At 50.6% G+C, this 26,860-nt stretch overlaps 13 protein-coding genes across 13 annotated transcripts; 9 read left to right on the top strand and 4 right to left on the bottom strand.

The window, feature by feature from the left end:
- Window positions 1-820: 820 nt before the first annotated feature.
- Window positions 821-1,510, top strand: A1O5_02930 (uncharacterized protein; the record flags this gene model as incomplete). The annotated part of the gene is made up of 2 exons (XM_007743543.1): window positions 821-832; window positions 944-1,510. 2 exons carry the CDS (start codon window positions 821-823, stop codon window positions 1,508-1,510), a joined length of 579 nt encoding a protein of 192 aa, XP_007741733.1.
- Window positions 1,511-2,456: 946 nt separating this feature from the next.
- A1O5_02929 (uncharacterized protein) lies at window positions 2,457-2,744 on the top strand (the record flags this gene model as incomplete). Its single annotated transcript, XM_007743542.1, has 1 exon — window positions 2,457-2,744. The coding sequence occupies one exon, from the start codon at window positions 2,457-2,459 to the stop codon at window positions 2,742-2,744; it is 288 nt and encodes a 95-aa protein (XP_007741732.1).
- A 543-nt stretch (window positions 2,745-3,287) lies between these two features.
- On the top strand, window positions 3,288-5,048 carry A1O5_02928 (uncharacterized protein; the record flags this gene model as incomplete). The annotated part of the gene is made up of 4 exons (XM_007743541.1): window positions 3,288-3,393; window positions 3,531-4,021; window positions 4,092-4,135; window positions 4,217-5,048. 4 exons carry the CDS (start codon window positions 3,288-3,290, stop codon window positions 5,046-5,048), a joined length of 1,473 nt encoding a protein of 490 aa, XP_007741731.1.
- An 851-nt stretch (window positions 5,049-5,899) lies between these two features.
- Window positions 5,900-6,796, top strand: A1O5_02927 (uncharacterized protein; the record flags this gene model as incomplete). Its single annotated transcript, XM_007743540.1, has 1 exon — window positions 5,900-6,796. One exon carries the CDS (start codon window positions 5,900-5,902, stop codon window positions 6,794-6,796), a length of 897 nt encoding a protein of 298 aa, XP_007741730.1.
- Window positions 6,797-11,164: 4,368 nt separating this feature from the next.
- On the top strand, window positions 11,165-11,905 carry A1O5_02926 (uncharacterized protein; the record flags this gene model as incomplete). Its single annotated transcript, XM_007743539.1, has 2 exons — window positions 11,165-11,200; window positions 11,243-11,905. The coding sequence occupies 2 exons, from the start codon at window positions 11,165-11,167 to the stop codon at window positions 11,903-11,905; spliced, it is 699 nt and encodes a 232-aa protein (XP_007741729.1).
- Window positions 11,906-12,412: 507 nt separating this feature from the next.
- Window positions 12,413-13,158, top strand: A1O5_02925 (uncharacterized protein; the record flags this gene model as incomplete). The annotated part of the gene is made up of 2 exons (XM_007743538.1): window positions 12,413-12,875; window positions 12,941-13,158. The coding sequence occupies 2 exons, from the start codon at window positions 12,413-12,415 to the stop codon at window positions 13,156-13,158; spliced, it is 681 nt and encodes a 226-aa protein (XP_007741728.1).
- Window positions 13,159-13,603: 445 nt separating this feature from the next.
- Window positions 13,604-14,716, bottom strand: A1O5_02924 (uncharacterized protein; the record flags this gene model as incomplete). Its single annotated transcript, XM_007743537.1, has 1 exon — window positions 13,604-14,716. The coding sequence occupies one exon, from the start codon at window positions 14,714-14,716 to the stop codon at window positions 13,604-13,606; it is 1,113 nt and encodes a 370-aa protein (XP_007741727.1).
- A 1,343-nt stretch (window positions 14,717-16,059) lies between these two features.
- On the bottom strand, window positions 16,060-17,641 carry A1O5_02923 (uncharacterized protein; the record flags this gene model as incomplete). Its single annotated transcript, XM_007743536.1, has 2 exons — window positions 16,060-16,690; window positions 16,743-17,641. 2 exons carry the CDS (start codon window positions 17,639-17,641, stop codon window positions 16,060-16,062), a joined length of 1,530 nt encoding a protein of 509 aa, XP_007741726.1.
- A 676-nt stretch (window positions 17,642-18,317) lies between these two features.
- A1O5_02922 (alpha-1,3-glucosyltransferase) lies at window positions 18,318-20,186 on the top strand (the record flags this gene model as incomplete). Its single annotated transcript, XM_007743535.1, has 3 exons — window positions 18,318-18,730; window positions 18,780-20,136; window positions 20,160-20,186. 3 exons carry the CDS (start codon window positions 18,318-18,320, stop codon window positions 20,184-20,186), a joined length of 1,797 nt encoding a protein of 598 aa, XP_007741725.1.
- Window positions 20,187-20,401: 215 nt separating this feature from the next.
- Window positions 20,402-21,079, bottom strand: A1O5_02921 (uncharacterized protein; the record flags this gene model as incomplete). The annotated part of the gene is made up of 1 exon (XM_007743534.1): window positions 20,402-21,079. The coding sequence occupies one exon, from the start codon at window positions 21,077-21,079 to the stop codon at window positions 20,402-20,404; it is 678 nt and encodes a 225-aa protein (XP_007741724.1).
- A 745-nt stretch (window positions 21,080-21,824) lies between these two features.
- A1O5_02920 (uncharacterized protein) lies at window positions 21,825-22,675 on the top strand (the record flags this gene model as incomplete). The annotated part of the gene is made up of 2 exons (XM_007743533.1): window positions 21,825-22,248; window positions 22,341-22,675. 2 exons carry the CDS (start codon window positions 21,825-21,827, stop codon window positions 22,673-22,675), a joined length of 759 nt encoding a protein of 252 aa, XP_007741723.1.
- Window positions 22,676-23,183: 508 nt separating this feature from the next.
- A1O5_02919 (uncharacterized protein) lies at window positions 23,184-24,462 on the top strand (the record flags this gene model as incomplete). The annotated part of the gene is made up of 3 exons (XM_007743532.1): window positions 23,184-23,469; window positions 23,533-23,660; window positions 23,707-24,462. 3 exons carry the CDS (start codon window positions 23,184-23,186, stop codon window positions 24,460-24,462), a joined length of 1,170 nt encoding a protein of 389 aa, XP_007741722.1.
- Window positions 24,463-24,949: 487 nt separating this feature from the next.
- On the bottom strand, window positions 24,950-26,811 carry A1O5_02918 (uncharacterized protein; the record flags this gene model as incomplete). Its single annotated transcript, XM_007743531.1, has 6 exons — window positions 24,950-25,284; window positions 25,344-25,581; window positions 25,630-25,776; window positions 25,829-26,058; window positions 26,108-26,294; window positions 26,329-26,811. The coding sequence occupies 6 exons, from the start codon at window positions 26,809-26,811 to the stop codon at window positions 24,950-24,952; spliced, it is 1,620 nt and encodes a 539-aa protein (XP_007741721.1).
- Window positions 26,812-26,860: the final 49 nt, after the last annotated feature.

Genomic DNA, 26,860 nt, shown 5'->3' with positions numbered 1-26,860 from the left:
CGGAGTTTGTATGATATCCACCGTTCATTTGTAAGTCAAAGCCCCGGTTGTAGCGCACATAGATCGTCACCCTCACACAGGACGGCTCCTACTTATGATCCAATGTAAACAATCAAAGTCCTCCCGAGAGGGCCTCCTCAATAACCTCTCCACTCAGCTCAACATCGGTAGGAGATCTATCTGATTCTGACCTGTCTCTTCCTATTCATTTGAATACATGTGAGTGCTACACCGCGCCGTGGATGTCGAAAAGGCGATACCAGCGGATACACCGTGATGGACGGCATTTAGCGGGAAGTGAGGACACAAAGAGACTGGAGGCATGATACTCCGCACGGATTACTGCAAAGATCAAGTTTCCACCTCCAATGAGCGGAGACGAAACAAGCGCACGACCAGAGTGTTAAAGGGAATTCTGACAGCCATTTGTACAGCCCGGCGCTGGCTAGCCGAGCTTCGTAAAGTGTGTGGATGCATTGCACTTTCATGGACATTTAGCTCCCATCCATTATTATTCCGAAAAATACAGGGTACGATGTGATTGTTGAGGCTGTCCAAACTTTGCTTCAGCTTGCTCCACTTCAGGTTCGAAAGGGCTGCCATTCTGGCCGGGAGACACTCTGCACATGGCTTTTGCTTCGGCGCAGAGTGAGGCTACTCCGCTTCGAGCTCCCGCTTTCTTAACGTTCGCGACTCCTACTGTATCTAGACTCCGTCGCGTCGCCGACACATTGAGCTTTCTCATGACGAGCTGGGCACAAAAAATCGTTATCGGCAAACCATAATTCAGCTCTAAATTCAAGATCTCCCTGAGGCACTGATGTCGGTCCCTGTCAGTATATACGGCCGTACGTCGCGCTAGATTGTCTTCTTCATCCACCACCCAAACGCCAGGCGATTGAAGACCCATCATACTTATCCAACATGACCAAAACGATTCCAGGACCTCGCCGCCTTCCAATTAATAGCAACACTCTCGACATCTGGGAAGATCGAGCAACTCCCATCCGCGGCCTTGAGCGTTTCGCAGAGATTTACGGGCCCCATTTATCAAATTACCTTGAACGGGAAGAGACGCATCGTTTGCAGCTCCGGGGCCCTTCTTGAGAATCTGGTTGACGAGAGACGCTTCGTCAAGGTTCCACCTGCTACCAACTCGGAAAGACCAGGCCCCAAGGGGCTGCTCACGGCCTGCAATGAAGATCCAGACTGGGGTCAGGGCCACCAAATCCTGATGCCAGCCTTTGCCCCTTTACCTGTCTTGGAAATGTTCACCAATATGAAAGACATCGCAAATCAGCTGATCCTAACCTGGGCCAGGAAAGGACCGGAAAATAAGATTTTGGCCACAGAAGATTTCACTAGGTTGACGCTGGACACGATCGCTCTTTGCACAATGAGCTACCGCTTCAACTCCTTTTACCAGGAATCGATGCACCCATTTGTACAAGCGATGAACTTCCTTTTCACGGAAAACACCGCAAGATCAAGCAGGCCCTCCTTCGTCTAAAGTCTCTTGTTCAAGGCGAATGCAGAGACCGTGGAGGCTCGAAAGGTGTTGGAAGACACTGGGAAAAGCATCATAGAGAAAACTGCAAAGCCGATCCGACAGACAAGAAAGATGTCTTGAATACCATGATGTATGGCAAAGACCCAAAGACAGGAAGGCCATGCGGAATGAACCTGTAATCGCCCAAATGATCAGTTTTCTCATTGCTGGTAAGTTACAACCTCTTTCTCGAGCTTTGACTGATCTCTTCAGGCCATGAAACAACCTATGGGTTGTTCTCTTTCGCCATCATGGAACTCCTGAAGAATTCCAACGCCTACCTCAAAGCATAGAAGGAAGTTGACGAAGTCATTGGTAGCCGAGCCGTCGAAGCCAACGACATCATTAAACTGAAGTACCTGAATGCTGTGCTGCGCGAGACAGTCCGTCTTACTCCCACGGTCCCCGTTCTCTGAAAGCAAATCAATCCTGCGATCTCTCACCAAGTAGTCACTCTTGACAACGGAAAGTATAAGATTGAGCCTATGGATAATATCATCATCCTGCTGGGCAAAGCTCAGAGAGATCCGAAGATTTGGGGAGACGCGGCGCATGAATTTGACCCGGACCGGATGTTGGATGAGGACTTTGACAGAATCACATCGAAATACCCTAGCTGCTGGAAGGCAAGTGATTGTTCTGCAGCACTCGGGAGAAACTAACACGGAATAGCCATTCGGAAACGGAAAGCGAGCTTGTATTGGGAGGCCTTTTGCCTGGCAAGAGGCCATGCTTGTGCTCGCGATGATTCTGCAGAACTTCAATGCGAATTTTGATGACCCAAACTACAAACCGGTTATCAGACAAGCGTTAACTATTAAGCCGCACGACTTCTACATTCGAGTCACTCCTCGCAAGAATATGGACGCCACAGCAATGGGCCTCTTCATACACAGCAAAGGCACAAATGACTCCCAGTCCACCAGACTTTCTTCTGGAAAAACTTGGGAAGGCTTCCCAATGCTCAAAACCGATCACCGTTCTCTACGGCTCGAACACAGGCACTTGTCAAGCCCTTGCCCAACGGCTTGCAGCTGAGGCGGGACTTCGCGAGTTCCATGCTGATGTTCGCGACTTGGACAGCGCAACAAACGCCTTGCCGAAAGATCACCCTGTTGTTATCATCACCTCCTCGTACGAAGGCCAGCCACCAGACAACACGGCCAGGTTCATCGAATGGCTGGCGAACCTGTGAACCAGGCTCCTTGCGTGCCGGTGTCGCAGAATCTTCTTGATAGTGCGTGGCTCACTTCGCACAGTTGCATCTAGCGACTAGTGACCAACATGTGGTTGAGTCATTAGCGCCTTGGCGCTGATTACCCAGCACATAGCTGTCAGACAGACTCTCTCTCTCTTAGATACTCAATACCATACCGCCTCGATACTCTCATCACCGCTCCCTGTCCCACAATGTGGAAGGATCTTGCGTGAAGACTAGTTCAATTCAAGCAGCTGAGAAGAACCCAAAGTTGAGGCGCAGTTCTTTTTTGGGATGTTTTCGGGTTATACTACTGAGGTTTTAGCGAGCTTTCCAGACGCTAGCAAGAGCTAGTGGTTCTAGACGGGCTCGACGGCTAGTGTTGCGCGAGTATCCGCATGCATTGCACTAATGTGGCAGTTGATGCGAACCAGTTCACAACGCAAAACAAACTTCAACAACTTAATCTGTCTCTTGAGTTCATGGACTGATATTTCGAATTCACACCGGCGTCCTAAGGAGTACAAGGATGCCGCAATAATGTCTGCATTTGGGGGGTTCGACTTTGGCGCCGCTGTGCGCGCGTATTGCAATGATGTCATGGAAGCCAACGCTCCCCAAGTCGGCTTGCTCAGGACTTTCGTAAGTGAGCGGAGTATACTTCAAGGTGAGGATCCCTTCTCCTAAGGGTTGGAGCGTCCCGATGTTCATCTCGACTATGACACACTATATCATATCTCCCTCCATTCACCGAGACTAATAAACCTTACTAGTCTTGACCAGGAGCCGTCTCATCCTCGCAGGCTCCAATGGAACGTGAAATCAGTACGGCGTCGAGCACCGAAGAAGACTACCAGGAGATCTACGAAGCAGCTATACACGATCGCCTTCGGGATGGACTTGAGACACTTGCTGAACGGAAGAAACCCAAACGCCACCACAGATACCTGCATGTCAAGCAACAGGACCCCGAGCTGACGACAATCGCAACGAGAATATCGAATGATATGAGAATCGCACCAAAATCTCTCGCTGATATCGTCCCTCCAGAGACCCTGAAAATGAGGAATTCGATTTTCGATTCTTGGGCCTCGACCTTCGTTCAGATGGTCAGAGAAGATGGCATCAAGCGAAGCAACATTGGAGTTTGCTTCAAATCACTCACTGTCTGCGGCACAGGGTCCAGTCTAGCTCTGCAACCAACTGCCGCAAGTCCATGGCTTGATCTTGCCCGACTTCTGATGTTTGTGACCAGATGCAAACCAGAGCCCAGGGTGATCCTCCATAACCCTGCGCACACTCGCGGATGTTGCTGGAGTTACTCAAGCTGTCGCTCTATATCAGGTCAATCAGAGCATCTTTGACGTCTTTAACAAGGTGATGGTTCTGTATGATGGCTGACATATATTCTCTGGCCCTGTCGAATCGGCCCGTTCGAGAGAATGGGATGGTATTGCCCTCCGCGACAGACAAACTCCGGATTTCCTCACCTCCATCACTAGTCCGTGGGAACGCCAACCTCGTCCTAAATATGCAGACACAATTCCTAGGACTCCCATCGAATTCGAACAATACTGGCTGAAGTCGGAGGATTACCATGCCTGCACGGCAGAGATCACTCGGTGTCAAGAGAATGCCAAAGAAAATGGTCGCCTCGAAGCATTGCGGGCCACACATCACGCTGCACAGGCACATCACACCCGAGCCAAGTCCCCCTTTCTCCTTTCTGTCTGGATGCAGATCCGTTTACGCATGAAAAGATCATCTCAGTTGCTATGGAACGACAGGAACTCCACCGTGACTCTTGCAATGAGGCGGATTATCCTTGCTTTGATCGTTGGTAGCATCTATTTTAACCCACCAGACACTACAGCGAGCTTGCATTCCAGAGGTGTTGTGATATTTCTTGCCACCTTGCTGAACGCACTGATGGCCATTACTGAGATCGCCGCACTGTTCGCCAAAAGTGGGATTGTGCGGAAGCAGAACAGCTTCGCATTCTACCACCCGTTCGCAGGTGGATTTGGGGCTTTCATTGTCAACATTCCCGTCAAGTTCGTCATCTCGATCTTATTCGATGTTATTTACTATTTCTTATCCAGACTGAGACCCGACACTTCAAGCTTCTTCACTTTCCCACTATTCAACTTCGTTGGTATCCTGGTCATGTCAACCATGTTCCGCAGCATTGGCGCCTCCTCAAAGCAGCTTCCACAAGCATATGCCATTTCGGGGATTACAGTTCTCATGATGGTCATTTACACTGGTTTCATACTTCAAACTGCCTATATACACCCTTGATTTCGCTGGATTAATTACATCAACCCAATCGCCTACATCTATGAGGCGCTGCTTGTCAATGAAATACATGATCGAGACTTCCTTTGCGCTCCGCAAAGCCTTGTACCTCCTTATGCCCAAGGAAACTCCAATTTTGCTCCCGCCGTGATTGGAGCCGAGCCAGGTCAGAGTATCTTGTCCGGAGATTCGTGGCTGCATTCTGGTTACCGCTATAGCTATTCTCACCTCTGCCGAAATCTTGGGATCGTACTCGCCTACATAGTCTTCTTTTTTGCGTTCTATCTCTTTGCCACAGAATCCAGATCCACCACGAATTCAGAACCGCAACGACTCGTGTTTCGCAACTACAGAGTTGCAAAGGCCCTGAATCCAACTGAAGGCGGAGTCGAGTCAAAGGGGTCGGGAACCTGGAAGTCCCTTCTGCTTACCTCGCTGGCATCGTGGATGATACGTCGAACTTGGCTGCAGGACCTCGGGCCGTCGGCAAACGATTGAACGACATTGAACGTGGGAAAATTGGCACCTTTACATGGGAAAACTTGTCTTTGGACATCGCAATTCGAGGCAGTAACAGACGCCTGCTGGACAACGTCAACGGCTGGGTTAACCCTGGAACGCTCACTTGCTTGATGGGAGTCTCAGGTGCAGGAAAGACGACGTTATTCGACACACTTGCGCAGTGTCACAATACTGTTGGGAAAGTTTGCGGCAAGATCATGGTAGACGGCATGCCATTGAAGCACTCGTCCTAGCGGAAGACGGGATACGTCTAACAGCAGGATTTACATATGCCAATCAGGTATGTACTTCCCTGGCTTAAGTTTCAGACTGCTAACTCTTAATCCCAGATCATGTCCAGATTCCTTGCACAACGCGCTTTGTTCGAAGTCCACGAATCCCCTTCAAAGATGTACAGCTGGGTCGTCTTTATAGCAGCAAACATCCTTGTCGGAATCCCCTACCAGGTCTGCCTCTCCGTGGCCACATGGGCGTGCTGGTACTTCCCTGTCTTCGGACTTAATCACGAATCCGAGACTCGGGTTCTCATGTGGGCATTTTGTCTGCAATTCCTGCTTTTCGGCTCGACGTGTTCGCAGATGCTTATTTTCACAATGCCGAACATCGAGTCGGCGGCCACTCTGTCGACCATCCTGTTCACGCTGACCCTGCACTTCAACGGCGTACTGCAAGTGCCCACCGCACTCCCTGGATTTTGGGTCTTCATGTATCACGTCAGCCACTTCACCTATCTTATAGGTGGGTGGGCTGGCACGGGCCTGGTAAACAGATCTGTCGTCTGCGCGGAGAATGAACCGGCAATTTTCGATCCCCCGACCGGACAAACATGTGGCCAATATCTCTCAGCTTACCTGGCGGATGGTGCCCCGGGGTCCTTACTCAATCCTTCTGCCAACGCAAGCTGCAGGTACTGTCCCATCCGGAACGCCAACCAGTTCCTTGTACAGTCGTGGATTCACTCATCGGACCAATATCGGAATCTGAGTATCTTGTTTGCATACATTGCTTTCAACGTGCTCGCCGCGCTCTCGCTATACTACATCTTTAGAGTCAGGGGATTCTCAATCAAGAGTCTGCGGAAGCCGCAGCCGCAGGGACCCGAGGATGGGAAAGAGCACGAAGACAAACAGCGTAGGAGGAAAGGCTTTTATCTGGGCTTTTACTACAATCTGGTGTTGGCTATTCTGAGGAATCTAGTTCGATACCGGCCCTGCCCGGTTATGATTTGAATTTAAAGAGCGCAATCTCTCCGAGTTGGCTAGCAATCTAATTGCTATATTGTCCTAGATCCGTTTCCTTTTTAGAAAGTGGTCGCTTGCTGATAAGAAAGACGATATGAGACACAAACGGAATAGGTCAGGATTTGGGGTCGACAAGTGATGAAAGGCGCAATGCTCAAGCACTCAGGAGGACGAAAGACAGTGGTATACGCGTCGTTACAACCACACAGGAGGCCAAGATTGTGGCAATGTCCAGTGTACAGATCCTTGAGGGGTTGATTGGAAGAGCCCTGTGATGAAACGTCAAGCTCGTACCGGGGAACGTAATAAGCGACACAGCGATTCATTTTAGACGTGGACCAGGAATTCTGCGTTACTTGATCCCGATCACTCAGGGACTCCATCAAAGTGTTCGGTCAGACTCATCTCTTTGAACTTGAGATTCCTCCACATCCTTTTCCAACGTTAAGAGCGACATTGACAGCAGCCTATAAGGTTAGTATGATATTAAACCAACGCCCGAGTGACAGCAGCACGCTTAGAGGAAGATGGCCCTGTATGCTGGGCATGAGGATGATCAGAAAAGTGAGGATGGAATTCTGAAATCTTGTGCAGTACTTGCCGGGATTCTCGCGACCCCGAATTCTGGCAGGATTTCGGAAAGTCCTGTAAGACAATCAGAGTAATTCCAATACGACAACATGACCGGAAGACTTGCTTGTCGCCGACATCCACACCCGGCCATATGTTCCGTAAGTCTGGTCAATGTGCTTACTCGCTTCCTTCTCACGATATCAACGACATGTTGGTTGTTTCTCATGTCCATCTGACGGCATTGCTAAGCCATAGTACGAATTGAACGCACTTTGCATGCATTGGACCATCTACTCGAATTCGGATTTCTGGACATTGGGCAAGCTGTATTGCCTACTAGAAAACTCATCCATGGACGGCATCGCGAACCAGAACACCAACACGAGCGCTATATCTAACAAGCCGGCCATGTAGATTTCCGGGCGCGACGACCGTATCAAAGGGCTGGACAAGTGATTCGACAGATATCGCCATTGGTTAACAAGGCGCAGCAGGGACTGGCGAAGGCAGTCTCAGAAAACTCCGACGGCTTCAGACGATGATGTGTGGCATGACTAGCCAATATAGGGCTGTGATCAACTCCCGAACAGCCATTGTCCTATCCTTGTTGATCCCTTCTCTTAGTTTGCCCGGTCTTTTCGGCGACTCGAACGCGGGTCGTTGTCAACAGCAGGTCAAGACAGAACTCGCTGCATGATGCAGGTGGGCCATAGTGCCCTACCTATGCAGAGGGCCGGCTAATGTCAGCAGGAATAATGAAGCGCAGACCCAACCTCTTACCATTGTGCTGAGCAAAAGCAGTGGTGGACGTGATCTTTGCTGTTGCGGGAAGTCGGCGTCGGCGCCTAACCGCCGCGCTGTGAGTTAGACAAGTGCGTGTGCCAGTCAACGAGCTTTGCTGATCTCTGTACATTGCTCCAGCTGACACGAAGGACCGGTTCTTGAAGCCGCCATGAGTATATTGAAGACGGCGAAGGAGCGGGCTCGCGGGCAGCCTTTTTACGAAATGTGAATCAGCAGACGTCATAGCGCAGCCCGCGTCTGTCTGTCGCGTCCTGTAAGGTACCGGCACGCTAGGGAGTCGATCGAACACTTTCTATCTTGATCAATGGCTTGCCAGCTGCATCGTTGAGCTCGTGCAGTATTGTTGCTTGCCGCCAGAGCGAGGTCTGAGCCACATCTGCCGGTCTGCCCGACGTCCGCTTGCCTTCTACCTTTTGAGCAAGATGTGGCTGCCAATCTCCAGCTACGCCACTGAGCTGAATCCGGGTTTCAGCAAAGCCATCCTCGGGCTGCCACGGCGAGGAGAAGACTCAGAAACAGCCGTTTTCCAATCGATTCCGGGTATGTCTACCAAACACGAGAAGACAGCGTCTTGGGACCTTTTTTTAGTATCATCAGCCCTCCTTGCCGAAATCATCACCCCCTTCGATACGGCCGCCTACGCCGGTGGCTCTCACGACCTTTGCTGACAGGAAACCTTGGCATTTTAACGTCTCTCTCATTCTGCCTCTCTTACACCCGTGAATAAGCCTTCTGGGAGCGATCTTTGGGCTGGAGAAACGGTAATTGCGCTACCAGCCGCATAAGCTAATCAGGCATGAACAGCATATGTAAGGCGTGATGGTCGGTTAATGCGATATGACAGGCTAGAGGGAAATAGATTCAAACATCTCAGGGTCAGGCCAACTACCATTTCAAGTACTCTCATCGTTCACAGTCATGAGTTGGGATACGAAGCTGAAGCCAGGGAATGCAAGGACGACGAGTACGAAGTGCACATAAAATGAGAACATTTCCCTCTCTACTCCCCCAATGAAAGATCCAAGAGCAAGGCCAGCGTCTCCCTTTCTTCAACGTTGTTACACAACTTCTGGGTAATGTTCACGGCGTACTATAACTTCACTCTCAATATGTCTCTCCGCAACGCCGTTAAGGACCTCCGTCGAGGTACCTCCAGCATCGGCAAATCTCCGTCTTCGAATACGGAAAGCTCACGGAGCGGTTCGTGTGTGCCGGCAACAACCATAGAGCATGCCGGTACATGTCCAATATACCATCCCATAACATCCTCATACGTACAACCCCCCGACTCCAACTCACCACAAAGCTTCTTCGAGGATACCATAGACTCCGATTTCCGCTCGGAAGAGGCGCCTCCGCCATATATGCTACTCTCCAACGGGGACCGAAAGCCCGAATACTCTAAGTCAGATCCTGCTAAAACCATGGACGCCAATATTTCTCGGATGGATGGTGCACTGTGTCTCCGGTGCAACGCGCGCAGGGCCAAGGCTTGGTATTTCCGGCAGACAGCTCGTACAAGCCAATAAAGCAGGCTCTATACAACATCAAGGCGACAGGCAATTTGGCCAAACTATCTCTATCAAAAGCTGTTCAGGGTGCGTGTACGAGCGAGGCGTCACAGAGATTTCAGTGGTTTAGGTGGAAGCTTCCAGTGTCACGCCAGGCGGTGGCAATACAATGAATTCAAGGTGCCATTCCTTTACAGCTACACTATGATCGACTCAGTCGAGAATTGCCCTTCTAAGCTCGTTGTATTTTCCTCATCCATAGCAATATTGCTCCTATCAAGCCTCTAAAATAACGCCTTCTAACGAAACTTTTTGCTCCGGAGGCCAAATTGTGGTTCTGCTCAAACATCTCGGATTAGGCTGAAAAGTGATATATGTTGTCACTGTGAGCTAGACGTCTAGAGATAATATCGTTACGCCTCCGTCATCATCTGAACTATGTTGCCTCTCATTGTGGACTGGATTGACGCCATAAGCTTTGCTTTCTAGCTGCGCCCTTGGAACATTAGCTCGTGGCGTTGGAATCTTCCATTGTCGAGACGTTGTATCAAGGCAGTCTTTCCTGGGGTAAGCATGATTGCTGACATAACGCACGAGACTAACCATTTACAACGCTTTAATATCTTGGATCAACGGGACAGGAGACGGATTCATCAGCTGGGTACAGTAACATGGAGGATGCTTGTGCTTGGCCTGGGAAATGGAACGTTGGCCAAAGGGGAAAGAATTCCTTTTTGGACTCCTCGGAGTCAGTAATAGCCCGTTGCGTCTGTGTATCAAATACTGGGTTCTCAGGCGAGATCAATGACACACAGAAACGCTTTCACGGCCTCGTTTCACTTTTCGGTGCTGAGTATGGGTCGGTTTGCATGTTTCTTGGGCTTCGGCCGCCATGCGCGAAGTCGGTATATCTCGCGAGAAGCGACCAGCGAGACACTCTCTGCTGTTGCTTGGCTGCCTTGTGTCCGACCATTAGTTTTATCTTGTTTCCCAGCGTCATAAAACAGGGCCAAGCGCTGTGCGAGCAAGTCAATATCGAGCTGTTGGTGCGGTAGTTGTTACTTCGAGGCGGTTGGTTGGAGATTGGAGGGGCTACAGCAGCCGCGGAGAAGCAGTTGCTCGAAGTCGATAGCTAGAGCACGACCGTTGATATGTTCTCCCCAGGCAACGCGTCTTCGGCCGCTGCATGGCCGTGAATGTGAACCCACTCAGTTGCAGATTGCCCACGATCCCACTTTCGCCATAGGAGGCACCAGGAGTTTTCGGAAGAATGAGGTAAGCAAGGCAAGCAAAATGCCACCGGTTCACCGAGCAAATCAGAGCTCTCGATATCACCGCCGCGGAAATGGTAACCTCCATTCTGATCGCGACCTGACTGTGAGTGCCATAAATCCATCGAAGCTCTGTATATATAGACAAGGGATTGAATTACTATCCAATTGAGCCTCTGGCAAACAAAGAACTCAAAATGGAGCACATTAACGGAGCTGTTATCAACCATGAGGTCGCTGCTCGCATGGAATACATGCAGTCATTCCTTCAATAGGACGCAGCTAAAGATGGAAAACTCATTGAAGCCTGCAAGCCTGTGCTTGCTCCTATTGTCACCAACGTCGTCGACGCCGTCTACGACCACCTGCTCAAATACGACATCACCGCCGCATCTTTTGCGCCGAAACAGTCACAGGAAGGCGTCACCGCAGAAGCAAATGTGCGCGACCTTCACGCGGGCCACGAAAACATCAGATATCGGAAGGACTTCTTGCAAGGTTACCTGGTCAGATTGGTCTCGAACCACGACTGGACTCCCGAGAGCAAGTTTTGGGAGTACATTGACATGGTGGGAAAAGTCCACACTGGTTCCACGGATTCTGGTTTGAAGCACCGGAAGAACAGGCCTGCCCTCTTCGTGGAGTACCGCGAAGTCAATCTGTTGCTTGGATGGGTCGAGAATGCCGTCACCGACATTGTCATGGGCGTCGAGGGGTTGGAATTGCAGACAAAAGTGGACGTTCTGAAAGCTCTCAACAAGTTTTGGTGGATCCAGAACGACCTCTTTGCGAGACACTATATCACAGGTTTGAGAGTGCTCCAGGTAGAAGAGGCGGAGCGCCCGCTGACCTGGATTGACAAATTCAAGGTTGATCCAGTATTCCCGATTGTCTCGGCGATTGTGCTTTTTGTCGCCATCTTCAGCTGGAAATTCTGAGTGGATCCTATAGATGTCAGCTTGGGTATTGTTGTTCCAGTGGTCAAATGTCGTTGAAAGGCGCCTGCGTGAAGAGTTCATTCGAGATAGATAGACGTGGAGAATTTGCTCTGGGATAGAACGAGGCTGTATCTAGACAACGAGACACTTAACAAATTGTGGACCGGGTTGGGGTAAAGATCTCGAGTCGCTGGATGCTGCACGAGCTAGATATCGATCGTCTAAAGGCTCCTGAAGGAGTCCAACATATATCAGAAGTTTGAGGAAGAGAGAGATGTGTTTTGGTTCTCCGCGGTTGTCTGCGTTTGCCGCTGGAAGCCTCAATTAAGCCAAGCAAAATGTCCGCAAACAATTTCGCAGGCGGAGACGTTTTCCAAATTTTGGAGGTTCAATGCTGAACAGTAGAGCAACTTTAATTCGCCACCCTGGACTCGTGAATCACCCTTCTGAGCCTCGCATACATAGAATCTCCTTCATTCGCAAGCTTCACCAAGATTCTCGCACACCATGATCTGCTCGAGCTGCCGTCGTGCGTTTCTCTCCCGCATTCGCACTTTCACTCCCAACTGCAATGTAACAATAATACCCTCCACCACCAGCTTGCGCTACGCATCGACAGTCCCGGCGACTCCCAGTGCCGCTCCGGTTCCAGCTCCAGCGGCTATCTCTATAAGCGCACCTAATCCGACCCAGTCGTCAAACACATCGGAAATCTCCCAACCTCTGTCCGAACCGCACACTCCCTCGACCTCGACCGCGACGACGACTGGACCAACCTCGACCAAGGACTCGAAAGGGTCTGCGAGGCCAAAGAGCTCGGTACCGGGAGGCAAGGAGCTCCGGGGACTCGGCTACACAAAAGCAAAGCCAAAAGTCCTGGCATTGGAGGACGATGAGTATCCCGAGTGGCTGTGGGGTTTATTGGATCAGACTAGACTTGGAACCGATGCAGAAAAGGTCGATTTATCAGGTACTGTCGTTCCTTCCATGCGTACAGCATTCTCGCAAAAATAGCACCTATTAACACTATCTAAGCAATGACCAAAAAGCAACGCATGCGATACGAAAAGAAACAGGAACGTCTCCTGAAAGACCTACCCAAAGAAATCCCCGCTCACGAACAAAGCAAAGATCTGACCGGCCCTGGCGACGACGCCGTGACGAGTTTACAACGTCGGCAAGAGATTACCAAGAGCGCGAGGGCGGCGAGACGGAGGAGTATTAGAGAGAGCAATTTCTTAAAGTCAATGTAGACCTTAAGGGGGTTTAAAATGGGTTGTTAGTTTGTATCATACGCTGTCAATGGACTTAGAATTTAAGACATCATCAAATTGTGACCGTCCTGAGACACCATTCAGCCAGTCGAGAAGGAATCACACAACAAGTCATCGGAACTGCCCTGCTGTTCAATGTCTATATATGCGCTCAACACAGGATTGCGCTGTTGCCGGCCCCCCCAACGCCAGCGATCTGAAGAACGCCTTGATATTTCCATGCCTCGTGTACTTCCTGCGACGTCATGCACGTCCAGTCATGCAAAGAGCTAGTGTCGAAGACTGGTTCCGCCGGGGTATCATTTCATTCGATTCGTCCCGTTCCCCCTTTAGCAGAGTATCAGTTAATTTCCATCGTCCCTATCGTTGTCGTCTCTTGCTCCTCATGATGCTTTACCAAACGCCAACCGCAAAATATGCGTCACTAGGCGCGTATACTGCTCGCGGCCGAACTCCATCTCAACCTTCTCAACCCGGTTCCGGTCGACCTTATTGACTCTTGTCCACAACTTCCACCAGGGAGACCCATCTCGCCTTCGATCCTTCCAACCTCACGTCCCCAAGCATATCCCGCGCTGAAACTGATGGCCGAGAATACGAGGACCACGCCCGCTGAAATCATCCACGAAGCGAGCGTTGGGCTGATCAGCTCCTCGCCAGTCGCCTCTGCTGCTGCTGCTGCTTTAGCGCCGGCAGCTCGGACTTTCTTGGCGGCGGGTCGATCTTTGCTCGATTCGCGCGACTTTCGCTTCGTTTGCTTGGTGGGTGAGGAAGTTCGTCTCTGTCCAGGCGCATTCTCGAGCGCTGATTCGGGGACAAGCCGCAGAGTTGTCGGTTGCGTCGATGCTCGCTGCGGGGGCGGTCTGGCATCAGGGCCTTTAGGTCGAACTGCGGCGGCGCACGAGAGTAGAGTCGTCAGAGAGGCTCGCAAGGCAGCATCATGGTCTGGTTGGTATGGTGACGAGGCAGGGCGGTTCCTCGACTGCATTTGCCGCTGGTAGCCGCGCTGAGTGAGTGTGCGGTCAGCCTGCGGCTCAGATGCCACTGCGGCACCTTGAGGGAAATAGGGATCTGGTACGGTTCGATTATGGGACGACGGGGGGTGCGAGAATGCATTCGGCTGGGGCGTGAACACTTTGCCCAAGCTATCAACACCTAGAGCGGTAGAGGTTTCATCATCGTCCGCTGTGTCACCTTGATAGATCTCTTCGTTCGAGCTGCTGAGAACCCGATCACTCTCGCTCTCACTCTCTTCATATTCATCTTGGCTACTTCCCGCAGTGCTCGTAGACCGCAGTTGAGGATGTGCAAGGTGTGGAGAAGGTTGAAGTTGACGGGATTGGCGCTCATCTTGAGACCGGACTTGGAGTCCGGTGGTGATGATATCGTTGTTCGTGGACGATAAAGAGGCAGACGAAGCGCGTGACGAGATCTCAACCCACGAGTCTAAGGAAAGGTCAGCAACTCTGCACGTCGGTGGAATGTAGTCGCTGGAAGCAGATTCTACCTTCAGAGCGTATCCCCCGAATACTCGCATTGGGCGCCGACATTGGGTGAGACTCTGTAGCCCAGGGTGCCCGATGTTCTCCTCGCTCACTTCTAAGTGAGCCAAATGGCTCTGCTTGAGACGGTCGCATACTTGAGAAATTGTAGCCTTATGGGATGTAGGCTAACGAATTGGAAGCTGAAGTACCTTCCCTCGGCTGCGCCCTCTCGGATCCCAGAAATGAGTGTTCACTTCTTAAAGATCCTAGAAATAGCGAAGAAGCTCTGACTCGAAATTGCTTAAAACGAGGGACGTCAAGATCTTGGAGAGGCCAAGCGATGTGGCAGAACAACTGGTAGAATCCTAGGCTAGATCTCACCGCTGATGGATGACGAAGGTATGTAGGGGATCTGTCCTGGAGAATGCGATTACGCGATCGCGACGATCAGCCACGGGGCCTTTCTGGGAGGGCGGGGGACAGCCTTTCCCGGGCTCGAAGTTGACGGTGATTGTGGCCAGATCGAGAGCAGTTATGGGAGTGAGGTTGAGAGGAGAAAGGGAGAGACTACCGAATGTCGAGTACCGCGGATTGAGGGTGTCGTTTATCCTGCCAAGGACCAGGTCAGTTCAGCCAGCCTGTGCTGGGTATGCAAGGAAGACCTGAAATGGTGGCATTCTGGAACCGGAATGCACAATGCAGGCACTCGATTAGTTAACGCACCAAGTAGAGACATGCCACTGAGCAGGTTTCCTGCAAAGGCGGCACCGAATGGACGGCTGATCATTGATTTGACGGGACACGTATCAGGTGAAAAGGCAGAGCCACAAGTGCTGATCAAGAGATGGAATCACGCGCGCAGGCCACGCTGGCGGTGGTCTGGCGGTGTCGGCTGGTATTGTTGGTGTCAGATGAATCCAATCACCGACCTCCGTCACCAGTCACCGCTCTAAGGTCATAGTGTTATATCGTGGTGGGACCTTGTCATTCAATACTCTGTACCCCGCTCCCCGACATCGGGGCGAGACAGCCCTAACTTGTAGGGTACTCGGTACATTAATATGACTTGGAGTAACTCCTAGAATAGAAAGGCTGAATGGAAAGTCGAGTTTTTCCATTTCCCATACTCATTAATTCCCACAATGGTTCAAGGAATCATGATTCCTCATTAGACCAAGCAAGACATAAGGGAAAGAAAAGCAATTTTGAACTTTTGAAGACATGAACCTTCGAATCCTCGCCGTCGTCGTATTTCCATGTAAAGCGTCCAAGAGGAATTGCTCGAGATACAATCACGGATCAGACAGGCAATGAAATCTCCCCACTCATAACGCCGTATCCAGTGATCCATATGCGGTCCAAGTCGATGAAACACCACTGCTCAGGCGTCATCAGCTTAGAACGTGGTCCTCTTGCCAGAGAAGTCACCAAATCCTCCACGATTGGTAGTGCCGCCTCGTCCACCACGAGCACCTCCGCGAGCACCACCACGCCCTCCGCGTCCGCCAAAGTCTCTACCGCCGCCACGGCCTCCGCGAGTACCTCCACGGCCACCACGGCCAAACCCACCGAATCCGCCACCGCGAGCGGGAGTGTCACCATTCTGTTGACGAGGTTGAGCGTAGTCAACGCGCATGGGGCGGTTCTTGACGTAGGAACCCTGTGCGCCTTCGAGCGCAGCCTTGGCCTCATCTAAGGTTGCAAAAGTGACGTAGCCATACCCTTTGACATTGCCGGTCTCTTTGTCAGTGGGGATGCGGACCCCGGTGGGTGTTCCATAGGGCGCAAATACGTTGTAAACGTCATCCTCGGTGATCTCGAAAGATAAATTGCCCAAGAACAACGTATCGGAGGGCTCACTAAGCTTGTCGCCATAAGATTGGCGTCGTTTCTCCTGTTTGTCTCCGGCGTCGGTCTTCTTGTTGGCGAAATCGACGTTCATGACACGACCGTCAAGCTCGTAGCCTTGCTTCGCAGCATGGGCCTTGGCTGCATCGGTGGCATTCACGAATTCGACGTAACCGTAACTATATCTCATCAGTCACTATAGAACCAAACGCAGCAGAGATGCTGACTTACCCTTTGGATCTGCCATCTTCACGTTGAGTGATCAAACGAACGCCTCCGAGCTCACCAAATTCTTCGAACTCTGACTTCAGCCACTCCTCGTCGACATTCCAGGAGAGGTTGCCGACGAAGAGGATGGAGCCCTTGGAATCGTCATCATCTTCGACCTTTGTCTTCTTTGCGGCAGGCGTCTCGACGTCCTCAGCCTTGCGCTTGGCAGGCTTCGATTCTGCCTCTTCTTCGTCACTGTCCTCGGACTCATCAGAGTCGTCGCTGCTCTGATCTTCATCACTGCTTTCGTCGGTACTCTCAGCATCTTCATCGCTGTCCTCAGCAGCAGCGCCAGCGCCAACAGGCTTGACGCCATTTTCCTTGGTTGTCTTGGTCGTTTTGGGGGCTGCAGTCTCTTCATCGCTTTCCGACTCGTCAGAGCTCTCCTCTTCGTCAGACTCCTCTTCGCTGCTTTCCTCGCTTTCCGAAGCATCGGTCGCCGGCTTGGCCTTGCGGGCAGAACCGTTCGCCTTCGGAGCTACGTCTTCAGCCGCCGATGCTTCAGAGTCGGATTCGTCGCTTGAATCTTCCTCTGCATCGTCTTGTCCATGGACTTTGACTCCGTTGGCACTGTTGGTCTTGACTTCATCTTCAGACTCGGAATCCTCCTCAGAGCTGGCCGAGTCTTCACTCTCAGAGCTTTCCTCAGAACTTGACTCCGGTTCGGGAGTTGGCTCCTTGACCGGGATCTTCTTGTTTTTCTTGTTTTTCTTCTGCTCCTTTGCAGCAACCTCCTTGGCAATCACTTTACTCTTGGCCTTCACACTTTGCGAAGGCTTGGTCACGGCTGCGCCCTTGACTTTCGACAGGACACCGGGTTTGGACCCGGTAGGGACAGCCTTGGACTTGACTTTGGACATACTGAACAGGAACTGATAAAATCACATGGTTAGTTAGTTGAATACGAACAAAAGACGGATTGTGACAAACTTGAAACCCTCTGGAGTTGAAATTTTCTCTCCGGCAGAACCACGAAAAGAAGTTTTATGTGCGTGCGGCAAAACCCTCAATCCACAAGGTGGAATTAAAAGCCCCCGGCCTCAATTAGTCACTTGCTTTTGCAAGAGACCGGCAGAAACGTGAATTTCTGCTGAACGCGCAACACCACAGATGAACTTGAGCAGAACTCACCAGCAGGATGAGACAAGCAGGAACCTGCAAAGAGTCTTCAAGACAACCCTCAGTAGCAACAGACCCACAGAGCCCTCGATAGACCTCAAGGTAATGATACCCTCGAAAATATGCCCACGATGGTGAAATTCGATAACGGGTGCAGCAGAAAGCCAGCAGTGCGAGATGAAGAAGGAAACAAGAAGGATGGGCTTTCACCTACTTTTTCTTGAAGCCAAAATTTTCTCCATTTCTCCACCTGACAAACCTTATCTTATCAACTAACAGAGAGGCTGGGTCTGGGCATTTAATCCACATTGGGAACCACTGGAAACCTGCATCTTCACAGTGAGTACCGACCTGAACCGAACCAGCTCTTGCGATTTTCATTTAGCCACCCAGCCGCTCGTCTGTCTTTCCCACACCATGTCGAACCTATCAAATTCACACAGGCCCCGGAAAAAGCGAAAACAGCCTCCTGCTCTGATCCGAAAGAACACCATCACTGACATTGTCAAACTCGACCCTGACGACGGCAATGCCATCACCCCTGAATTCCCCCTGGTGGCTTTTCTGTGGCCAGCTCGGGGCACAACATCTCAATGGATTCTGCTGCCACTGATTTTGATGATTGTTGGCCTCTTCAGATGGGGCGTAGGGCTTTGGGACCACTCGGGCTACAGGACTCCTCCAATGCATGGAGATTTCGAGGCTCAGCGACATTGGATGGAGATTACAATCCATTTGCCAGTATCGAAATGGTATTTCTATGACCTTCCCTACTGGGGACTGGACTATCCTCCTTTGACAGTTTATCACAGCTGGCTGTGCGGCGAAGTGTAAGCTCCCCCAACGCGGAAGGGAATCCGAGAGCTGACGGAGAGCAAGGGGATCTCTATTCAATCCAACCTGGTTTGAGCTCGAGAAATCTCGGGGCATGGAGGAACCAGATCTCAAAGTGTTCATGCGGGCCACTGTCATCCTCTCGGAATACCTCGTATATGTCCCAGCCTTGATCATATTCCTTCGGCACTTTAGCAGGATCCATGGCACCGGGACAACCTCAGCATCCATTGCCCTTGTGGCGATTCTCATGCAGCCAGCGAACATTCTCATCGACCACGGCCATTTCCAATACAATACCGTCATGCTTGGCTTGGTTGTCGCAGCTTTGTCAAGCATATATGCCGGTCGACTCTTGTGGTCCTGCATTTTTTTCGTCGCCGCGCTTGGATTCAAGCAGATGGCCCTATACTATTCGCCTGTCATCTTCGCCTACCTGCTTGGTTCTTGCCTGACTCCGCAAATCCGCCTTGGGAGACTCATTTCAATCTCCCTCATCACAGCCCTCGCATTCGCGGTCTTATTTGCTCCATTGCTTGTGGGATCAATTTACGACATCTATCAGCAGATCCCCTTCTCTGAGATGCCTCCGCCGCCGTTCCTTTCTGACAAAAGAATAATTCTCGACCCTAACGTTCCCGCGGAAATGATTGCTCTTCAGCTTAGCCAGGCCGTCCACCGAATCTTTCCCTTCGCCCGCGGCTTGTTCGAAGACAAGGTGGCCAACTTCTGGTGCTTCACCAACACTTTCTACAAACTCCGCAGGCTACAGGGGGTTGTCGACCTCTCTCGCATTTCCGCTCTTGCCACTCTCGGATCTATCCTAGGACCGATGTTGGTCATTGGGGTAGTGCCGAAGAAGACGCTGCTCCCTTATGCGCTAGCTACATCGGCATGGGGGTTTTTTCTCTTCTCGTTTCAGGTCCACGAAAAGTCGGTGCTGCTCCCGTTGCTCCCAATGACGTTGCTCCTCGGGAGCAAACAAGGCCTCAGCAAAGAATATCGGGCGTGGATTGGGTGGGCAAATGCACTGGGCGTGTGGACGATGTTCCCGCTCTTGAAGAGGGACGGCCTCACGATCCCATATGTCGTGGTATCGCTTCTGTGGTGCTACCTGCTGGGGCTGCCACCGACCAGCGTAAGCGCCTACTACGACCCTGATCACGAGAATGTCACCGGCCGACCACAGGCACCCGATGATTTGGCAACACCCACCAAAATTTTACATTTTCAGACTTACATTGTCATGGCATTCTGGCATCTTCTGGCGGCATTTACAACCCCACCTGAAGATAAGCCTGATTTATGGGTGGTGGTGAACGCGTGCATTGGTGCTGCTTGTTTTGGAGTCTGCTACCTGTGGTGTTTTTGGAAATTGATATTGGAGAGCGGGTTGCTCGACGTATTTTTTCGAGCATCATTCAGAGGTCGAAGAAACTCAACACGTTCTGAGGGATTCATCGGTTGTTGTGGAGAGAAAAGTCAAGTAATTCGTCTGTATAGGTCGTCTCGTCAAATCCGGCCTTAATGTTCCCCCAAGGACGGTGTTAAGTTTATCGTCCAGCACCGATCAGATGCCTAATTGTACAATTACTCGTCCTGGTAACCCTGATGTAATTTCGTAAACCCAGCTTCTCTCGTGCTCTCATCAGGAATTCTATGCTTATTCATGCATAATTGACTACCCCCTTGACCGCCCAAATCTCCCCATTGCCCACTCTTCCTACAACACCGTCGACGATCAAATTGCCTGGGTTGATAACCCTGTCCCCTTCATCATTTTCCTCCCACCACAATTCCTGCCCACCTAGTGTCTTGATTTTATTCGCTTTGCCCTGCTCCCACGGACTCACGGGAACAACATGCTCTTCGACGAATCTCTGCAGATTTCGGGCTGCTTTATCTTCGTCCCTTCCGGCATCCACACCTGAATCATCGCCCGGTCGATCTTCCCATGGTTTGCGAGGAAGAGCTTGCATCGCAGCGTTCAATGGAGCCAGGAGTGTTGTATTGTCTTCTGGCTTGGTGGATTCTAGGCGGGAGGTGACGGTGGAGATGTCGCGTGTCAGGGAGGCAAAGATATTGATCTTGCGGGTTTGCGGGAGGATATCAGAGATGGAAAGGGTATTGTCGCCAACATTGTCGCCAACATTGTCGCCAAATTGCCCAGGCTCGGCGCCGCCTTGAACGGGCCCCGGGTTCATTGCAGTTTGGTCTTGATTCAGGTGGATCACCAGAGTATTCGAGGGTGATGGGGTGTTGCCGCCCCAGAAATTCAATGGTGAGAGAGCGGCAGCGAGGGAGATTGATGAGAAGAGAGAGCACAGGAGAATTGTGCGATGCATCTCGACTACGGTTGTAATGGAGGCTGGTCCTTTGCGGTGTTTCGTTCAAGAGAAGGTGGAAATCGAGGCATGCGACAGTGTAGTGACGTTGTGGCCCGGCAAGTGGAAGTGCGGGCTGATGGGCTCTGCGGCCAAACTAGAAATTCTGCACCTCATCCCGTGACATGCATGTATTGAATGAATTTCTGTCACTTACACCTTGGAGCAGCTACAACGTCTATAAATAAATACTGTACGTCTAACCGTCCTTTAATTTTGCTGCAAGATGCCTGGGAATCATGTTCCTGGACTTCTGGAAGGGAAGAAACAGACCTTCCTGTTCGTGCTTCGCAGGTCACTCGACCTTGGTCCCTGACCTTTGTAGCCATCAGTTCATGAACTCCTTGCAATCAAAGTCACACTGGCCTTTCCGAAACTATCCCAAAGCTTTCAGCCCTTAAATCTGCGACAATGTTTTCATCAATCATCAACCGGAAAACAACCTGGGCAGCCGAGCTCGGGAGCCGACAAGAAGGGTGGCTTCCATTTAGTTTGATAGAGGTTCGGAGTCTAAACTCCCGATTCCACTTTTCTGTGTGGCTCTCTTCTAGGTTGCGGGTTTTGAAGTCCATTTGTTCTTCTAAAGAAGCCATGTGCCCGCCGAGAGTCATGGCCCATTCATCAGTCTGTGGCCACATGTGTCGCACACAGAAGAAGCAACTGCTTTCTCTGACGACTCGAATAAAATATTGACAACTACCTCCAAATGGCGGCTTCTTCGTATCTGTTGCGTGTGTTGTCAGAGCCGGTGGAAGTCGACCGCGAGAGTTGGGAGAAGTGGTACTGTTCAGAAAACTTACCCGACTTGGTCAACGCAAAGGCGGTCACAAGGGCAGGTTTGTACGAGGCCTTCGACGACTATCCGCTTGCTACAAAAACACCAAAGGCGGTCGACCAGACGACTCTCCATAGCGTAAAAGTTACGCATACCGACATCGAGCCGCCGACAGAAAAAACATTCCTTGCCATGTGCCAGGTCGAGGATCCCACATTAGCGAGAAGCCAACACTTACAGAACATCGGCCAAGCTGGAGAGATGCTTTCAGGGAAATCCCCGAAGTCTTGTGGCGTGTGGGATTCAAGGGTATACAAGCTTATTCAGGACTTCGACCCAAAGGGGCTTGGGCACAGTAAGTTGTACTTGTTGACTTTCCTTGACAGCATCCAAGAGTCTCGCGCCTTCGCTGACATCATTTGCACCGCGCTTTCGATGGGTTCTAAGCGCCGGCGCCTTTCATTCTTAATGTCCAAATGGAGCCTCCGGACGATGACGACTACAACACTTTTTACCGGGATGAACACTTGTATATGCTTTCAAGAGTTCCGGGATATCGTCGGTCGCAGCGCTACCAGCTGGAATCTTCGAACGACGTTGACCTGTCAGCTGTTCCCAGATTCATGGCAGTCCATGAATTCGAGACGCTAGACGAATTGGACGGCCCCGAGCTCAGAGAAGCGGATGCGAGCCCAAATACTCATCGGATTATTGGAAATGCGAAAGCAGTGAGTGTCCGGGGGTTCAAACTTGTGAAGACATTTGGAGACATAAAGGAGTAGAAACGCTTTCAGTATGGCGCACAATACACTGTGAAAGATGTCTAGGTATAGTTCTGGAGTCTACAGGCTTCGGTCCCCCAACTCCTCTTGGAGGTGCGTGGGTAACTTAGGCAACTTGGGGCCACCGAAATGGAGATGCTTTTCGTTGGAGGCAGAAATGCAACCAACTAATTAATTAAGGAGCCACCAGTACCTAATCTCGGTCGGAGGTGCAATTACCGGCTGCCTTGGGAAGTTCTAATTGACTTTCGTTCGGTCATCTGCACATAAACCACAGGAGTTCGAATGCCGGAGGCCAAACCAAACGAAAGAAGTCCGGTGGTGTTCCACTCGCGACAACCCTCCGGTGCTTCTGCCTCGAATGATCCCCGCAATGTTTTCGTTCGGCCATCATTTCCCACTCCCAAGAAGTAATATTAACAATGGCAAAGAGCAAGTATTTCAGCAAACCACATGCTCATTGCCAGGAAAGTGACAGCTGACGGAACAGGCATGCGCTATATCGCAAATGGCTCCACTCAATAGACATGCTCTGGTATTCGGGGCCTCTGGCGTCTCTGGCTGGGCAGTTGTGAATCAATTGGTACAGGATTATCCAGAAGCAGGAACATGGAGCAGGGTTACCGCCTTGACGAACAGGCCTCTCGATATTGAGGCCTCACTGTGGCCGAGAACAAATAAGCTCCAGATTGTTTCCGGCCTCAATCTGCTGAAGGAAGAGCAGAAAACATTCGAGGAGTCTATGAGAAACAAAATCCCAGGGATTGAAACGGTCACGCATGTTTTCTATTATGGTAAGTTCATTATCGTGTTCGGGATCTTTCGAAGTGATCGACTCAAATCTCACTCCCATCTAGCCTACAAAGCGAATCCAAACTTTGAACAGGAGAAAAAGGATGCTGTTGATATGCTCTTTCGGTCGATCATAGCTGTGGATGAGCTCTCTCCAGTTTTAGAGTTTGTCGCCTTCCAAACCGGCGCAAAGGTAAGTGGTTGGCTTAACTCCAGGTCCAAGATTAACCCTTCCACAGATGTACGGGTTTCTTCTTCAAGAAGACCATTACTTTCCTGTCCCTCTGAAGGAGTCTTTGCCTCGACTTAAGCCACCGTATAGTGACCAGCTCTTTTACCACGCTCAGCTTGATTGGTTGAGCGAATATTCCAATGGAAAGTCATGGACATGGTGCGAAACGCGACCAGATATCATTGTTGGTTTCGCTCCAAACCATTCTGCTTACTCCTTGGCGGCTTCTCTGGGCATTTACTTCTCCCTCTGGAAGGAAATTAACGGCGCCGGTAGTGTAATCCCCTTTCCAGGGACCATGAAAAGCTGGAGAGCAAAACATAACGAGGCCGGCAGCGACATGATTGCCAAGCAAACAATATTTCTTTCTTTGCACCCCGATGCGAGCGGCAACGGAGAGACCTTCAATGTGGCGTCATCTCCCCAGTATGAGACCTGGGAGCAGAAATGGCCACAGCTTTGCGAGTATTTCGGGCTGAAATCGGCTCCTCCTGATGATCGATCTAGAGAAGTTCGAGCATATATCAACAACAATCTCCCGGAATGGAAAGCCCTGGAAGAGAAATACCACCTGCGGACGGATATCGCTCAGTCAGGAATAACCATGCCAGGATTTGAAATCCTCCACCTGACCCTCGCCGATTTCGATCGACACTACGACTTGACCAAGATCCAACATGCGGGGTTTGATGAAAGGAGTTCAGTCATGGAGACGTGGGGTTTAACTTTCGATAGGATGCGAAAAGCAAAGATGATTCCGTAGCACGTTTTTTGACTAGGATGTGCTATAGGCATTGCGCAGTAGTGCCTTCTGAGTTCTGACATAGATCGACGTCGAGAAGTCGTTGGATTGTCTCTGTAACATGGGCAATGTGTACAAATGACAGCTGCCCAACTGGGAGAATATTTGGACGGATCGACTGCTCGAAAGCCATAAATGCAACAGTTTAATCCCAGACCCTTTGGATGATAAGAAGAAATGCGACTTGGCATCTTTCTCATGATCCCATTCCACTTCCTACTCCGCTTTTGCCTCCCCTGCGAGAGACAAGACTACATTTCTCTTGCAAGAAGTATTCAAATTATTCCGTCCACAAGCCTCCTAGGTACTGCAGTCGCATTAACACGCACTTTAGAAGATCCATCGTCATATACCGATATTGATAGGCTGGAGCTTTATTTCTGGGCCAATGATTACTGCGTACTCAAGGTTGTTTTTGATCTCGGTCATCTGTAAACAGAAGAGATCGTTACGGCTTTTTAACACTACCCTCCTCCTCCGAACCATCAATCACTTGAATGCTCTCGGTTTTCAGCAATGCACCCTTTTCCATGTCTCTGTACGTAACGTTGAGACCCTCCGTGATATTCTTGTCGAAAGCGGCTCTTTCTTCCTCTGACAAATGGGTTAAGTCAAGCGCCACTTCGTCCCCAAAGAGCACATCTATCTCCTCGAGACTGAGACCTTTGGTTTCTGGGAAGTATAGGATGACAAACGGCAGCATCAGAGATGTCACAATGATGAAGACCAAATAGAATCTCCATCCGATATGGTTGAAGGCCGGACCAGCAGCAGTCGTGTAGACTATCATGGCATGTTAGAGTCGCGCCATGAAGAATGTGGTCTCGGGCTATTGCACTTACCTGTTGTCATCAAAAATAGCCCACCGACGGAGAAACCTACTCCTCGCGTACGCATATGAGTTGGGAATATTTCAGCACAGTAGACATAGCTGGTGACGTCGACACCCAGCCCGTAACATGTGACGAATAAGAAGATAAAAGCCACAGCAGCACCAGAGCCAGCCTTGTTGGTGTTTGTTGGACCTCCGTAGTTAGCAACGAGGGCTGTAACAATGCAGACACACAAAATAGCTCCAGCCTATCAAGGTTAGAGTATCATGGTAATATTAGCCTTCAACCCACTCACCACAGCAGTGGTCACGATTCTGACGCGCCCAAAGCGGTCCAAGTTGCGGGCATTGATGTAATTCAGCACGGCTGCCCAAGAATTGTAGAATGCAAGAACTAGGAGTGGAGTAGAACCACTCAACCCAAGGTTCTCCAGCGTTGTTACCTTCAAAGCAGGTTAATTAGTGCGGTCGAAACTGCCATTGAATGATTCTCACCATATAGTTAGATATAACAAGAACGCCCATGCTTTGACACATGGCTTGGAGGAAAAATCCGTAGAACAGGCGTTTCCTGTATGATGGAATCGTGAACGTCTTGAAGAGGCCTGGTACTTTGTTCGAATGCTCAAGTGCTAGTTGTCTCTGAATTTGGACAAATTCCTCTCTTGCTCCAATGTCATCGGGATCCAGCTTGTTCTTGTGAAGCCTGATGAGAATTTCTAAACCTGTTCATCTCTCTTAGTAGGTTCAACCAATCTTTAGGTGCAGCCATACTTTCTTGTCCTCGTCCATTCTCAATCAACCATCGTGGAGATTCGGGAATCAGTGGACTGCCAATGAGTAGTAGTAAGGGAGCGACAATTTGAAGTGCAACTAAAAGTCGCCACTGGATGGTAGGGTTATTCGCGTAGTAGATTCCAAATTCAGCCCAGCCGGCCATAGCGTAGGTGTCCATAAGTGTCTGTGGAGTCCAAGATCTGAGATATTTGGCGTACATAGGAGCAGCAGATGATAAAACCGTGAGAGCCCACAACGAGGCCTCTCTGAGCAGCAGGGGAGATTTCAGATATGTATGTGGGGATGGCACAGTTGATCATTCCCACGCCGAAACCATTCAGCATTCTTCCCACAAGGAACATGGCAATATGCACAGAACCAGCTTGGATGGCTGCTGATATAATGCAAATTGCCGCAATGATCTGAATTGCAATTTTGCGGCCAAATTTGTCTGCAAACCAAAAGACAGCCCAACAGCCCAAGACGCCGGCGCCGGCGTAGAGCCCATTACAAGCACCAATGATGGAGCCACCGTAGGAACTGGTTGCTACAAAGTCGAAGTAGCTATAGAATGATGGCATCCCAATCACTGACCCGATGATAGCGGAGTGGAAGCCATATGTAAAAGAACCCAGGGCCACGTAGAAGGCTACCGCAAAATTGTATCGAGTGGCCTTAGCCCTATGGTCGGTGGGAGCCATTTCCTCAAAGCCTGAGAAAAGATTCAACCGCAGTATGTTGATCTCGTAG

This window comes from Cladophialophora psammophila (genome assembly GCF_000585535.1).
Source record: "Cladophialophora psammophila CBS 110553 chromosome Unknown aczJe-supercont1.3, whole genome shotgun sequence".
Lineage (NCBI taxonomy): Eukaryota > Fungi > Ascomycota > Eurotiomycetes > Chaetothyriales > Herpotrichiellaceae > Cladophialophora > Cladophialophora psammophila.
Note: the sequence above shows the minus strand (reverse complement) of the source record. Positions and strands in the feature narration are given on the sequence as shown.